The 15709-nt window shown below is 48.3% G+C and overlaps 1 protein-coding gene across 1 annotated transcript in view; it reads left to right on the top strand.

Annotated features, from left to right (window-relative positions):
- Positions 1 to 216: 216 nt before the first annotated feature.
- The window catches only part of LOC144823936 (sperm-specific sodium:proton exchanger-like), an 8804346-nt gene continuing 8788853 nt past the window's right edge, over positions 217 to 15709 (top strand). Inside the window, exon 1 of the mRNA XM_078682870.1 lies at positions 217 to 773. Coding sequence (XP_078538996.1) covers positions 581 to 773 — 193 coding nt within the window. The 5' untranslated portion in view covers positions 217 to 580. The remainder of the gene's footprint in view (positions 774 to 15709) is intronic.

Below are 15709 nucleotides of genomic sequence, written 5' to 3'. Positions count from 1 at the left end.
CTCTAGGTCAATCGATACTAATTTAACAAGTTTCAAATATACATGATAACGACGCTAAAGGCCACATAGCATGTTACTTCATATTATTCAAACAAATGTTTTAGATGATAACGCCTTAACTATAGACTTTTTGCAGTAAAATACGTACATTCCCAGTTAAGTCATAGAAGTGCCCGAGATGGGATATCACTTCCTTTGACGTCACTTCCTGTGATGTCTCTCCATGTGGCGCCATTGCGTCCTCGCAGTTAGAAATCGTGCTTAGGCTAAAGCCAACCTCATAGCACAGCAGAACGAAGGGTAAATATTAAATCAATTCTTCTGGAAAACATTGACCACGCCCCTAGACCGCCATCACTAGCACCCACCGCGGAAAGTAGTTCATCTTACGCTTCTATCTGCTATTTTAAGTACTGGCGGGCAGTTGATGATGTGTGGGTTCGGATATAACCTGCTGACAGACTGAAACGAGCTATCAGATTTGAAAGCACTCGTTCAAACGGCTTTCACGCTGAAGGGACTGTCATCGTATTTTAAATTCGTTTGTCCGCGCACCCAGTTGTGAAGAGACGCTGTGGGCATGACTTCGAAAAACGGCGAGGCCACAGAAAGCACCACGGCCAATGACTACGATGCCGCTGGCATTGAACCAGGAAGTGACTACGAACATGAAAACGTCACTCACGATGAAAATCACGATTTCATTGAACACCTCCTGTCAAATGATATGTCCTCTCTTCTCCTCTTCATATTTATGACCTACATGGTGGCAGGTAGGAATGCTAACACAATATTCCTCAGTTTATAGTATATTTTATGGTTTTAGAACAGGATCTTTGTTTGGTAGAATAATTGGTGCCATTGAAGTAACTCGGCAAGAGTGGCTGTCTTAATTTTGATGCCTACCAACCAACATTTTGTCGTAGTAAGATTTTTTTTTTGCAGAGTTTTATATAGCGCGAACTAGACCCGAACCGAATCGGGTATCAGAGCGCTTTACTTAGCACCAGTTACGTCACATGAGGACACACATTCATTTTAGGCACGGTGAGATTAAGTGATTTGCCCAGAATCACAGGAGGTTTTTGGCGTCGTTACCGAGACTCGAACCCAGATCCCCAGGTCCGAGGTCGAGGGACAAGAGTCAAAAACAAATTTGTGTAAAATCCTAACAATTATTTTTAACATAAATCTCTATTTAATGAATTTTTCTGCGAGCTTGCCTGTAGAAGTTCCTATTTTTAAAAAAGCCATTAATTTTACTGCTTTTTTCATATATATTTGATGACTATGATTTGTCAATATCAATTTCCGTCTCACAGACGCCAGCCGACACTGACGAAAGCTAAGGCTGAAACGCGTCTGTTGTGTGAATTACTTTTTGCGTGAATAAACCCAAACTGGGATTATACTGACGGGAGTGCTTGTCCTTCTGTTGAACTTTAGCAGCGGAGATATATATATATAGATATATGTTGGAGTGAGTTTTCTGCAAACTTCTACGTATTTATAACATAACATTAAAGTTACTAGAGTCGTGCTCTCATTTTTACAAGGTCCCCAATCCTCTATTGCTGTTCAGTAATAGGTAACTGTCATTGTCAGTTGGCAGCGGTCAGCACTCCTATGGGCTTGATCTGTTGGTCCTGTTTCTTCGGCTGGAGGTCTGGGCACAGCTTGCAAACAAAAAATCCTTAAACAAAAAATAGCACTGGTGTAAATTAAATCATCTGGCGTTGGGGATCTTAAGTGTGGGTGCTAGAGAGTTTAAAGATGACTGCTGCCTAGATCAGACTCTCCTCACCAGCTATGTGAGGCACAGTTGGATTAGAAGTAACTGATAGACATCAAGGTTAAAGATATTGCTTGCTGGAGACTGCTTTCCCCCTTCCTGTTGTGCAATTCCTCATCATTGTTGTCAGCATGTCCATCAGAGTGAGAGGGGGAGCTGAGAAGAGAATGACAATGAGGGACTCGAAGGTGAATTTGAAATCTACCACATGTGTAAATAATGGAACAAGGCGCATATGGCTGACAATACTGGCCTGCAACACATATTCACCACAATTTATGTGCAAATCAGCCTCATTTGATTACAGCATTGTTTCATAGCATTTTTACAGATTAATTCATTGTGTAGCTGCAAAGGTAAACCTGTAACATAATTATGAATGTGTTTCTACTTTTGTGTAAAAAATGTCAGTACCTGTCAATTGCAATTCATATTTTGGAATTTATTACTCCACAAAAGTAAAATAATTTTCCTTTGTGGAAGGCTGTTATTCCTCAGAAGCTGTTCTCTCTAATTCTGAAAAGGTGCTATCATCTTCTACTTACATACCCTAACAGCTCTGATAAGTGGAAGTGATGCTCTGAGTTGATTGCGCAGCAGGGCTGGGTGTAATAGTAGGTGTCAGGGCACATGTTTTGCTTGAACATGAAATACCTTTAAAAAACAAGAGACAAGGTGTTGCAAATAGAGGAACAGCTCAATTAATCAAACAGTGCGACAGGAGAACAGTTACAGGCATAATGTCGGAGGACTGTCTCAACTTACAATCGATCTGACATGGATTTTTAAACAATTCATTGAATGCCATAAAATAATTCAGGCAATGCCAGATAAAGACTTGACCGATCCAGGGTCAGCATTGTTAAATACGTACAACAAAATAATCGCCACAGTGCTGGCTGACCGCCTGGCCTCATTGGTTCCATCGTTGGAGGCACAGACCAAAATGTCTCTGTCCTGGCCCGCCCTGAAAATCCGTCACTTCTTTAGGGTTGGTACTTATTCCCAGTTCAACTGACTGCACTTGGGATGTCTGGTATTGGATCTGGAAAAGTCATTTGACTCCCTGGAGTGGCCGCTTCCTCTGTCTAATCCAGCTGCTATACACACAACCAACGGCAAGAGTGAAGTCAGGCTCATATATCTCCGAACCCATACCGATTGGTCCTGGAACTTGTCAGGGATGCCCCTTCTCTCCACTATTATTCGCCTTGGCGATGGAGCCATTGGCTGAGTTGCTTAGGCAGCAGGGTGCTGAATGGGGCGTCCCGCTGGGAGATGGCATACATGCAGTATCATTGTATGCAGACAACATCATGATATTTCTTAAGGATTTCCGTACCCTCCCAATAGCATTGATGAGCACCCTGGCTACCTTCGCTAATCTGACGGGACTGAAGGTACACTGGAGTAAGTCCTGCAAATATCTCTTCAGGCATACACAACCATACCGCCAACTTCAATGTGGTGACATAGGTATACCCTGGTGACCTGTAACGTTCAGATACCTTGGAGTACGCATATATCATAGTCAGGAGGACCTGCTGGAAGGAAACATAGGCAGAGCAATGACGGCACTACATTCGCAAATGACCTTCTGACGCAAGTTCCCATTATCAGTTGCAGGCTGCATCGCTGTGGTGAAGATGATGGTGCTCCCCAGACAATTGTATCGCTTTAAAAATCTATCCTTTTATGTAACCCCAGGCATATTCCAGAAATTTGAAACTGTCCTAAAAGAATTAAAATGGAACGGTTCCCGCTGTCGGGTGGCTCTGGCAGAGCTTTATTTCCCATCTGACAGGGGAGGCCTAGCGCTCCCTAATATGGAGCAGTACTATCTGGCCTCACAGCTCCAGTGGGTGGCCAGGTGACTAGCTGGCCTGCAAATGTCTGACACTGCCATGATGGGCCCACCGCGGTCTGTGGGGGACATGTATTATTTATTCAATCCGTGCGCCGGCCGCTGTCCACCTGATCAACTGCTACTGCAGTTTGCATACAAAATGTATCATAGGAGCGTGTACATAACTTGTGCAGAGACACCATATGCCCCGTCTGCGCCTACCAGGGATAGTCTGCTGACAGTTGCGAGGTTAGTGAACTGGCTAAACGCAGGTGTGTAGACACTCGGGGACCTCTACCAGGACGCGGCGCTCACTCCATTTGAGGAGCTGGTGGAGGCATATGAAATATCACCTGGTCAATTCCTACTCTACTATTTAATCTTGGCAATATTGAGGGGTCATTGGGGTGACATGAGCGCGTAACAGCCCATGCATCATACTATATAATATTTGCACGTTATGGGTTGGGCAGTCCTCATACCAGCTGGTTTGCGGAATCACTTCGGCTTCACACCGCAGAGCCTATGACCTCTGTTAGACAGAGTTGGAAGACAGATAAGGGGCGGCTATTTACAGGTAAAAAATGGTCAGAGATACTTCTTAGTCCCACATACATTCCGCACAATGCGCTTTAAACTCATTCAACACTACATAATCCAGAGGGCCTATCTAACTCCTGAGAGAATTAACACATTTTATGGCTGAACAGATAGGGCATGTTCCCAGTGTAAGAATTGGCTTTTGTAGTCTGGTCTGCCCTGTTCCCATGATGCACTGGGCCAGGGACAGACTAATTTGCATACAGCCAGGTTCTGAAACTGGGATGGTGCAATGAGCTAAAAAACGGTGTTGGATCTAGCCCTGATCTCTTGACTGGGTGAGAGTATTCTGCTTAATTCAGAGACTCTGTCCATCACCACCCCTTGTAAATATATAGCTGCATACAAGTGGGAGCTGATTTATTACACATGCTATGGCTCTGTACCTTTCTAAGCCCATACTGGAGGCGGGTCCGTGAAATATAAGGGGCGACCATGGATCGCCAACTAGAATGTACCTGGGAGGAGTGTATACTGCACCTTTACGCAACGGGCAAGAAACTGCGGGCAACTTCTCGCTTCTTTGACCTGGTCATGCTAACTGCTAAGCATCTCCTAACCAGGATATGGAAAAGGCCAGACCCCAACAATACCAGCATGGACTCAATCATTCTTGGTGTGGGCCAGGGCAGAAACAAAGCCGCTTTACGAAGAAGATACCCAGGGCCTCCGCAAATTGCCTATTGCGATACAATGGGAGATTATGGTACAGGACATATATGGGTCACTGGAGGACGGAGATGGGGATCCAATTCCTGCTTCCCCTCTAACTGTCACATTAGGTATGAGTGCACAACCAGTCACTCCTACCAGTAGCTGATAGATTAGAAGGGCCTTCTTTCCCCTACACATCTGCAATTTCCCCTTTGAACCCCTGTCCCTGCGGAATTCTCGGGCAGAGGCAAGCTTGGAGTGGCCTGTGTCTCAAGAATACAAACTCATACACATGCCACCATCCCCTCACATCTCCACACAACACAGTGGCAATATGTGGGATCTCGGCAGAGAAAGAAGAGACACCTGTGAACCCCCGTACTCTATAACAAGGGAAGCGAAGTCTGTCAGAAACGTACTGAACAAGAAACGCCTTAAGTCACACATGTAATGCCTTGCAGCATTGTGTACATGTAACGGGACACATGAGTTATAGTATGAACATAATAGAATGCTCAACTGTTTTTTTTACAAATGTGTGAATCGATTGTACAATCTCAAACCATTAGCTCTAGTGAGTACAGGCGGACAGCATCCATTATTACCTACTGGCAAGCTCATTGCAGTAATGCACAATGTGTATAGCGGATAATCACAAATTGTAATGTACAATTGTGAACAGCAATTAACCAGTAGAACTGTTTAAAACCCTATATCAATTCAAATGCTACAAATCTAATTTACAAGCTGATGTGTATTAACAAACATCAATAAACAGATGTTAAAAAAAAAATTCAGGCGATCCTTTTTGGGTGAGGAATGTGAACCGCTGTCTTTGGATTTATAATAAACTCATGTAATTGATGAGGAATCTGGGTGAACCTTTACCTTGCGTGAACACAATGCAGCCACTGGGTAATGAGTCCAAATGTCTGGCCTTTGGAAGCGCTTTATCACTCTGTCCTGATTGGCTATGTGTTCCTAACTTCATGTGGCATTTGACTTTATGATGTTTTGGGAGCACACGTACCCCTCTGGCCATGTGCGCCTTACTGAGGCCAGTCTTCCTGGACTATTGAGGTGTCTCTATGCTCATCTGTGGGATTGAGCCGGGGTTTCCGGTTCACACATTTGTCTGCCATTTGTCTACTATGTTCTACGCCCCAGTGACCTGTCAATCAGTGACCTTGGCCCTCGGTCTGAAGCCTGACTTACTACGTATTTCTGAGTCGGGGTTGACGTGGAGTTCATAATGGGCAAATTGTTCAAGAGACAGGGAATTTCATTTGTATACATGAATGCATCGTTATACATATTGCCATTGACTTTCTCAATATTAATATTCCCCTCTCTAGTTGAATTTTTTAATTCACTATCTAACCCATACTGCATGACAGTTACTTTATTGGGCCTTGTTGTTCTTCAGTTTTGACAATTACTACTTTCCTAGTTACTTTCATTCCGCCCAATTTGAAGACTGTGTTTGTACAGCAGTTAACCGCAATTACACAGAACCACACGAAAAAAGAACACAATTAAAACTGACAACAACGATGTGTACAGATCGGAAAGCCACCGGGGGAGCCAGGAGAACCAATTTGAGAACCACTCTTGCCCAGGGGCATCTTCCTCCTCATGCATGTCTCTTTGTAAATGTTGCAGTGCTTGGATGGCAAGAGTCAGCAACTCATTTTCCATGTCGTTCTCTGTTATAAATGTTCAGCAGGATGCACCAATCTTATCACACACACCTCCCTCCATTGCAGTCATTAAGTCTAATACATACCGATGCTGCATCACCATGAGGCTGATTGCTCTCAGTTCTTCCTTGATTAAATTAAGGCAGAGCTCAGTGCTGTTCATCATTTTAAGCAATTCCCACACGGTTATTTGGAGTCAGTAGGCATTAGATTTTGTCTGCACAGTGAAGAAGGGTATGGACCCTCCTGTTGATACTTGTGTATCCAAGAACATTAGGAATTCTTCTGGAATGTCCTTGTACTGACCCCAGGAAAATAATCTACAGTTCTTTTTTCACGTGCCTTATGCAACAAGGTTGTCTTTGTCCTTAGCAGCTGCTTGTACAATTTCGATAGTTCTTGTTTCTTGAATATGAATTTACCTTGAAAAAATGAAAGACAAGAGGTGTTTTGCAAAACAGGGACACTTGGTTTAATTAAACGCAGCAGCCGGTAGAGCAGGCAACAGAGCTGGGGTTTGAAGACTATCTCAAAGTTCATTGGTTTTTGCCATCTTTTTATACATTACACTTAGCGTTACAAAACAATTGTACACTCATGCCATTCACCGGAACGCACATGATATGAGAACACATGCTCACACCCGATCCCTACCGCTGAGCCGGCGACGCATGGGTCCTATGAGTTGACTTCCAGGATTAAGTAGATGGCGCGTTGGGCACACTGGAATCTGAGGGGTAGTCATAACAAAATTACACCAGTGCACGCACCCCAATAGGCAACATGTTGGCCTAGTTTATATCACTCATTAGCTGTATGAGGTTTGGACAGACATCGCGCAAAGCCTGCCCCAGATGTTATATTGTTGTTTTTAACATGTTTACTGTTGATTTTAATGTAGCACGCCGACACGCTCCTGCCCGCCCTTGCTTCCTGCACCCTATGGTGCTCCCTGCCCCTAGCGTTCCTATCACCTAACCTAACTCAGACATGACGCGAGCTGACATAATCACATGGAATATACGTGGAATGTACACACCTGCGTGTTGTTACTCCATATTTGCGTATCTTTAGAGGCACTCTGCTGCCATAGCCCCGTTGCAGGAAACACACATGACCCCGATAGAACTGGACAGGTTGCGCAAGCGTTGGAGAGGGCATGTAAATGGCATGACATATTCAGCACACTCTAGAGGCACGTTGATATGGGTGAGGGCGGGTACCCCATTTATTTGCATGGAAACTGTGATAGATCCCGCAGGCAGGTACACCCTCGCGAAGGGGACACTCAATGGCCAACAAATACTACTAGGGTCCATATATGCCCCGAATACAGATTAGCCCTTGTTTCTGACGCAACTGTGTGCTGCACTGGCCCCTTATGTTGGCCTCCCCTGGCTATTGGGTCGAGGTTTCAACTCGGTGCTTGATGTGCACAAAGATAGGTCCTTCCCGCCCCTTGGGACAACGATAGCTGGTTCAAATGCGCAGGCGCTCTCGGACTGGCTGATGCAGTGGGCGCCGCTGGATTTGTGGCAAGTCCTCCACCCCACAGACTGTATCTACTCATATTATTCGGCGGTGCATGACCTGCATGTGCTTCTGGACAGAGTGGTGGGTTCCCAATCCCTGATCCCCCTAGTGGAAGCGGCGGACTACCTGGGGCGGATGCATTCTGACCATAACCCCATGACACTTAGCTTGAACTGGGAGCCTGGCCACCCCCCTGTGCCCACCTGGCGTCTCCAACCGACCGAACTGGAAGACCCAGAGTTTCGCGCGTCCCTGGAGAGGTTGGTTCTTGAATACTTCGAGCTCAACGAGGGGTCGGCAAGTTCCAGTCTGGTGGAATGGGATGCTCACAAAGTTTCCGTTAGAGGCCACTGTCTTGGTGCCACGTGGAATGTGCACAGGCGGCTGTCATCTGCGCTCCAACGCCTTGAGTTACAGATTCTACAGTATGAAAGGGAGGGAGAGGGTGGAGATGGACAACCCAGCCAACTAGAGGATCTCAGAGCACAACACGCGGAACTCATAGAAAAGCTAAGGTGCCACAACTACACTGCTCACACAGCCCGCACCCATGCCAAAGCTGATAGGGCAGGTCGCCTGCTACCCTGGCTTTTGATACAGGAAGAGCAGCATGCCCCAATAGCAGCCATACGCACACTGCATGGGAACCTGGTGTACACACAGAGGGAAATACACAGAGTAATGTCAGACCATTACTCACTGTTGTACCAATCCAGAATACGCTGCTCCGGCCCGACCTAGAGAGGTTCCTAGAAACTGTTCAACTACCCGCAGCCACAGGAGAACATCAAGAGGCACTCAATGGTCCCCTCACACTAGAGGAAATAAGTGAAGCAATATGGTCGATGGCCTCCGTGAAAACGCCGGGTTCAGATAGCCTACCAGCCGAATATTACAAGGCTTACCGAGAACCTCTGGCGCGACATTTACACACCCTGTAATCCACAGCCCTGGAGGAGCAAACACTGCCCCTATCGATGCAGGAGGCCTGCCTAGTGTCCCTGTTTAAAACAGGAAGAAACCCAGAAAACCTAGGGTCGTATAGACCGCTGGCACTCCTAAATGTGGATTACAAAATCCTCGCCAAAGTCCTGGCGGAGAGATTAGCACCGATAGTCCCCTAGCTGGTCCACACTGATCAGAATGGTGTTGTGCCCAAACGTAGCACATCACTGATTCTACGGAGATTCTTAAGAGTGGCTGCGGACCGAGTGAGGGACTGGCCGAGGGCAGAATGCCTGGTGCTTGACCTCGAGAAAGCCTTTCGACTGTTTAGAATGGAGCTACTTGGCAGCGGTGCTTTTGCGGTACGATCTAGGCTGAGGGTTCTTCCAGATGGTCGATCTACTGTACAAAAACCCTACAGTTAGAGTGCGGCTGGTTCCATACATCTCTGAAGCCATCCCGGTGCGCCAAGGCACGAGGCAGGGGTGTCCAATATCGCCTCTCCTTTTTGCCCTAGCGATCGAGCCTCTGGCCACGGCTATGCGCGCGATGCTAGGAGATGGCATACCCTTAGGAGATGCGACCCACCAGGTGTCACTCTACGCGGACGACCTCCTGGTATTTGTGTAAAACGTGGGAAACATACAGGCCCAACTGGAACACACGCTGCAGGACTACGCTGCTCTCTCGGGCCTCGGAGTGAACGTTAACAAGTCTTACCTTTACCCATTTGGAGGAGATTTGCAGGATCCGGGCTACATTTTAGAGGGTACGAGGATGCAATGGAATGCAGACACTTTCCGCTATCTTGACATTCAGATATACCGTCAACCAGAAGGCTTATTTGACGGTAACCTAGGACGGTCAATGACAGCCATTAAAGCACAAGTGCGCTTTTGGAGTACGTTACCGCTGACAGTCACAGGCAGGGTGGCACTATCTAAGATGGTGATCCTTCCCCGACTCCTGTACTACTTTGCCAATCTGCCCCTCTACGTCCCAGCGGCCTTCTTTGTCGCGCTCACTAAGATGCTCCGAGACTTCTTATGGGGCAGCACGCGGCACAGACTGGCGCTAGCAAAACTATATCTACCCACGGATCAGGGGGGGCTGCCTGCGCCCTGTTTTGAACACTACTATTTAGCCGCACTGCTGCAGTAGGTGGCCTGCTGGCTCGCTGACAGGGGACGGGAGGCCCCCTCAACTTTAGCTCCCCCCCGAATATATCGCAAAGTTTTTCCACCCCGCCTCCAAGGCCCCAATGCCTGCTCCTCTCCTCCTGGCGGTGGATTACTGGTGCTACCAACGCTGCCTGTATCTCACTAAGACACTGGTCCCCTATGCACCGGCGATACCAGCAGGTCTGGGGCGCTCATGCCTCTTGAGCTCATGGATTGGCAGGAAGCTGGCATAGAGACACTGGGGGACCTGTATCGGGACAGCAAGCTCCTACCGTCGAATCCCTGGTTGACGAGACAGGGCTCCCGCCGGGACAGTTCCTAAGGCACCGTTCACTCATCACGACGCTGTGCTCTCGATGGGCAGAAATGCAAGAGGAATCAAGCCAACACTCACAATTCAATACCTACATGTGATGGGACGCGGTAGGCACCTGATCCGATGGTTTGCAGCATCCCTTCGTACACACATAGCGATAGCTTCAACCCGCTGCGCCGTAAGTGGGAGGCAGACTAGACCGACCATTGGAGGACAGGGAATGGGAAAGGATATTAAAAAGTCCAACACGAATCCCCAGGAACATGAGATTCCAGCAAATACAGCTGTTCATAATCCACAGGGCATACCTCACACACGAAAAAAATAAACAGGTATTTTCACCGCACAGATGCGTAATGCCCCAGGTGCACGGAGGTGGGGGTTGAAATAGTGCACATGCTATGGGGCTGTCACAAACTACACTCCTACTGGCAAGCTGTAGGTGCAGCGCTACACACTTGTGAAGGCCGACACATATCCTTTGAATGGTCCGTTTATCTATTACACCATTTCCGCAGATCCCCGACCACAAAAGCATCCTCCGCTTCCTAGACCTGGGTTTGGTGGTAGCTAAGCAGCTCTTAACCAAGAAATGGAAGGCAAGTGACCCACCACACATACGGGCATGGAGGTACTCACTCTTAGCGTGGGCCAAGGCAGCAGGGATTGCCATCCTGCGGGAGGAAACATTGGGACAACGGAAGATACCCATGGCACAGCAATGGGAGGGAATGCTTCAAGCCCTAATGCACATCAAAGGAGATCGCTGGGAGGGACAACGGGGGATAGGGGAGATGCCCCGGTGGGGGGAGGAGCAATCCGTAAGCGGGCAATTGCAATGACAGGCAGGAGCACGCGCTCCGCCTGGCGTCCGAAAAGCGCTGCGGCATGGATGGTGGATGGGGAGGGGAAGTTCCTGGGGGAGACGGGGGTAGGGGAAGTGTGAATAGGGGAGGGAGAGACAGGGAGCGAATCGCACATCTGAACACAAATATATGCTGCTGGTTTTTTAAAAACTTTTGTTGGTCATAACATCTGTGCACTTGCCTGAGCTGTACGATCTGCAAGACTTTACACAGAGTGAAAAAGTAACTGTATTCAGCACATGATGACGCTTATCCTTGCGGACTATACACAATTATCGAGTCTCAATTTGTAGCTGTGTCTACAATAACATCAAGCGCATGTTTGACATGAACCTCTGATCAATCGTAATGTTTATTTCATGTAGATGGATGGTTTGCTACATAGTCAACTTTATGTGATACATGTTATTTTTCATGTTGATGTAATCTTCAAAACTGAAACAATTGTACACTCTTTTGGATAAAGAAATCTGGGCTATGTCATAAATCTGGTCATTCGATAAGGAGCACAGGTGGGCTTCGACCTTGCTTGGACACAATGTAGGGCCAGCGGGTACAGGTCCAGATGTCCGGCTTGATGGGCACATGATAACTGCGAGTAGTGTGCATGCTGTGTTCTGATTGGCTGTGTTTTCCTAACTTGGTGTGACATTTGACGTTTTGGTGTTTTTGGAAACGCGCACCCCTCCAGCCAAATGTGTTTTATTGGGACCAATCGCCTGAGAAAATTGTGGTGTCGCTGTCTATCTGTAGGATCGATCTGGGTTTTCCTATTCACACTCTTGTCCAAGGGTTACATGTTCCCTTCACCTATGATCTGTCAATCAGTTGCTTCAGTCCTAGGTTTCAGCGCCTGCCTGAGCACCTATTTCTGAGTCAGGGTTGAGGGAGAGATCATATCGGGTGAATTCAGCAACGGAGATGCAAGTTTGGTTATTATACTCACATATATCATAGTGTACAATGTAGGTTGGTTGGTTGGTTTGACCCGTGAGGTATTCTGCCGTCACCAAGATTTGGTGTGCCAAGCAATACTACCAAAACTTCTTCGCGAGGTCCGCTAAGGCTCGAGACCGAGGGCCTCCCAAACGATTGACATAGTGGACCGCTGAGATGTTGTTCATTTTCAACAGAACGCATGTACTCGCTTGCTGCCTGGTCTAGCAGTATACATCGAATAAACCTGCCAGGAACTCCAAGCAATTGATATGTAACCTCTGCTCCTCTAATGACCAGACGCACCCTGTAGAGAACTCTCCGCAGCAGGCACCTCATCCGGACCTGCTTGCGTCCGATTCTATGACCAAGCCAACCACCATGTCATCTCCTCTTTTTGCCTCCTCCGACAGAGGCACAGATTGGTTGTAAGTTAGCGTTTTCTTGGGGTGATGTGCTTTCAGGCGCTGCAAGGCCCGATAATGCAACGGGCCTAGGAAAATTGCCTGAATGGAAGATGACAGAAGGCCCACTACCCGGGAAATCTGCCGCAGTGATGTCTGGGGCCTGGATATAGTCTGACGCAGGATGTGCCTAATTTAGCCATCTTGCGGGATAGAAGACTCAAGGAAGCCTGAATGGAATCCACGACAAATCCAAGAAAAAACAGACTTTGAGTTGGAGAAAGGACTGATTTTGACTCGTTGATGACACATCCCAGGCTTTCCAATAGGGACATCCTGTGTTGTAAGTGAACTGTGAGCCTCTGGGGACACTGTGCCATGAGAATGATGTTGTCTAGGTACACAATCTTCCTTATTCCTTGTCCTCTCAAAAACTCCACCAAGGTGCTGAAGAAAGACCCGAAAGGAAGGGCGACAAATTCATAAACCTGACCCCGCCAGAGAAACTGAAGGAAACCGGGACCACTATGTACGCATCCTTGAGGTCCAACCTGACCATCCAATCGTGCGGCAGGAGGACATCCTGAAGAAGATGAATTCCCTCCATTTTGAAGTGCCGGTAAACCAACCAACCATTGAACTCCTTAAGGTTGATTACCAGACCCTGCCCTCCGTCTGTCTTTTCCACCAAAAAGACGTTGCTGAGGAACCGTTGGGGTGCCTAGGGGATCGACTGATGGCCCCTTTCTCAAGAAGAGTGGACACCTCCTTGTCGATCAGCTGGGCATCGAGAATGGAAAAGGAAATGGGCCTTGGGGGGTTCCACCTGAAAATGTCGGTCGTAAAACTGTATGTGAAACCCCTTCACCGTCTGCATGACCCATGCGTCTGACGTAAGCTGTACCCACACGTCCTGACATGCCGCCAAACGACCCCCAATACGAACCTGCTCCACAGGCTTGACACTTACCGCTAGATTGACGCCTCCGGTATTGTGCCTGAAGCCGCTGCGGCCTCGAAAACGCTGCCCTCGGGTAGGGTAGAAGTTATTGAAGTTTGCAGAGGAATTGTATTGTCTTCGTCTGGAGCCTTGTCCCTTGTTGCCAGATTGCTGGCCACCACGGCCAGGTGCCTGGCCCCTACCGTGCCCGGCCCCTTTGGAGAAACACGTCTGAATCACCCTCTTGATATTAGATTGGGCCTTGTCCAATGATGTAAAGGTGATGACGAATTTCCCCAGTTCCTTTACAAAAGGCTCGCCAAACAGGCCTCCCTGAGCGACGACGCCCACCTCAGAAGAAGCTAAGTCGCCCAGCTTCGGGTCAAGTTTTATTAGCAAAGACTGCTGACACTCAATTGAGAGGGCGCAGTTGGCATTTCCCATAAAAATGATAGCCCTCTGCACCCGATTGGACAGAACTTCTGGGGATATGGTAGAACCAGTGGCCTTTGCCTCCTCCGCCATATCCAGGATTTTGCTCATTGGACCAATGGCATCTAGAAGTTTGTCCTGGCATGAGCGCCAGGACCTATCAATTCCTTTCCGTGGGTCCTTTACATGAAAAGTGGCCATCTTTGAGTCTAGCTCAGGTGTTAGGGCTACCTTCCCTTCTAGCGTGGGACGGGAGGCACTCAGCCCGGAGACATCCCTGCGCTTCCTTTTCAAGGGGTTTACGGAGGAGCCCCGCCACAAACTTGGCCACCTTGTCCCCAGGTGCCCAGGCAGCAGAGCGTGGATGCATAATTTCATCCGGGTCCAGCATGCCCAACTCATCCTAGGGCAACGTGCCCGCGGAACTGGCCGGATGCGAAGAACGTGAAGACCCCTCGTCGTCGGTGTCCGTCGGAGAATCCCCATCGTGAGACGGGGAAGGAGGCGCCGTGGATATCGCAGGTTCTGGTGGCGGCAGGGGGACGGAAGGAGGTGGCCCGGTCTTTGCCAAGAAAGCACTTTTTAAGCGCTCAAAGGCGTCCTTATCCACCCCTTGCGCCCCTTCCGCGCCACCCTCCCCACATACCTTCTTAGATGGAGGGGCCATCTCCTCAGGTACCGGAGATGGGGCAGGAGGGACGGCCCCTAGGTGAGCCTGTCTATCTTAGCGCATTCCCCTATAATGCGGTTTAAAAGGCGCTCCTCCATAGGGGCCACTACTTCGTTTACACATCGGTAGATGGAGCTATCCACCGCCTCAAAAAAATCATCATCTGGAGGTAAGTACTGGGAGAACTTCTCTTCCTCATAATAATTGTCTTGCTCCATCCTGCCTAGGATTCCCAACCAGAACCTATACACTATGAGGGACTAACACCTAACAGCCTGAAGGCTATAAACCACCAACACAACCCTGGTGCATTGAGGTTAACAGGGCAGCAACGCCTGTAAAATGTGGGCAGACCACAAAAGCTGCAAAGGATTTGACACGGACAGGCCACTGTGAGTGTTTGCACAGACACCCCCTAACGCGCAGACCCTCTAATTAGTCCGGGCCAGCCACAACCCTGCTCGCTGCCTAACGTGAACAACAATTGCGTTAGAAAGGTAAACTTGCCCGCAGGTGATTTCAGAGCATAATCTCCCGTCTTTTACTTGTACAGCCCAGGGGGCGTTCAAGCACTCACGGTGCGGAGGATACGGACGTGGTGTTCAAAGGTGTGGCGGCAGGGGGACAGGCTCCGACGCACTCGGCTCCGTCAGCGCAGTCTCTTCAGAAGGGAGACTCGCGTCGGGAGCAACGAGATGTGCAGGCGCCCACTGGCGGGCAATAGACCCCGCCGCAAGTGGGCCAGACGCGCAAAGAGCAAGAGTACGCTCACGCGACATAAAAGGGAACATGTGAAAGAAGCCAAACACTGCCAATGACAGGACAATCATGTTCCCTAAGTTACAACAGCCCCAAAATGTATAAAAACGCATATACAAACAACAAGACCAAAGA

Source organism: Lissotriton helveticus, chromosome 3_1 (genome assembly GCF_964261635.1).
Source record: "Lissotriton helveticus chromosome 3_1, aLisHel1.1, whole genome shotgun sequence".
In the NCBI taxonomy this organism is placed as follows: Eukaryota; Metazoa; Chordata; class Amphibia; order Caudata; family Salamandridae; genus Lissotriton; species Lissotriton helveticus.
The sequence above is the reverse complement of the archived record's forward strand: the minus strand, read 5'-3'. Positions and strand labels throughout refer to the sequence as shown.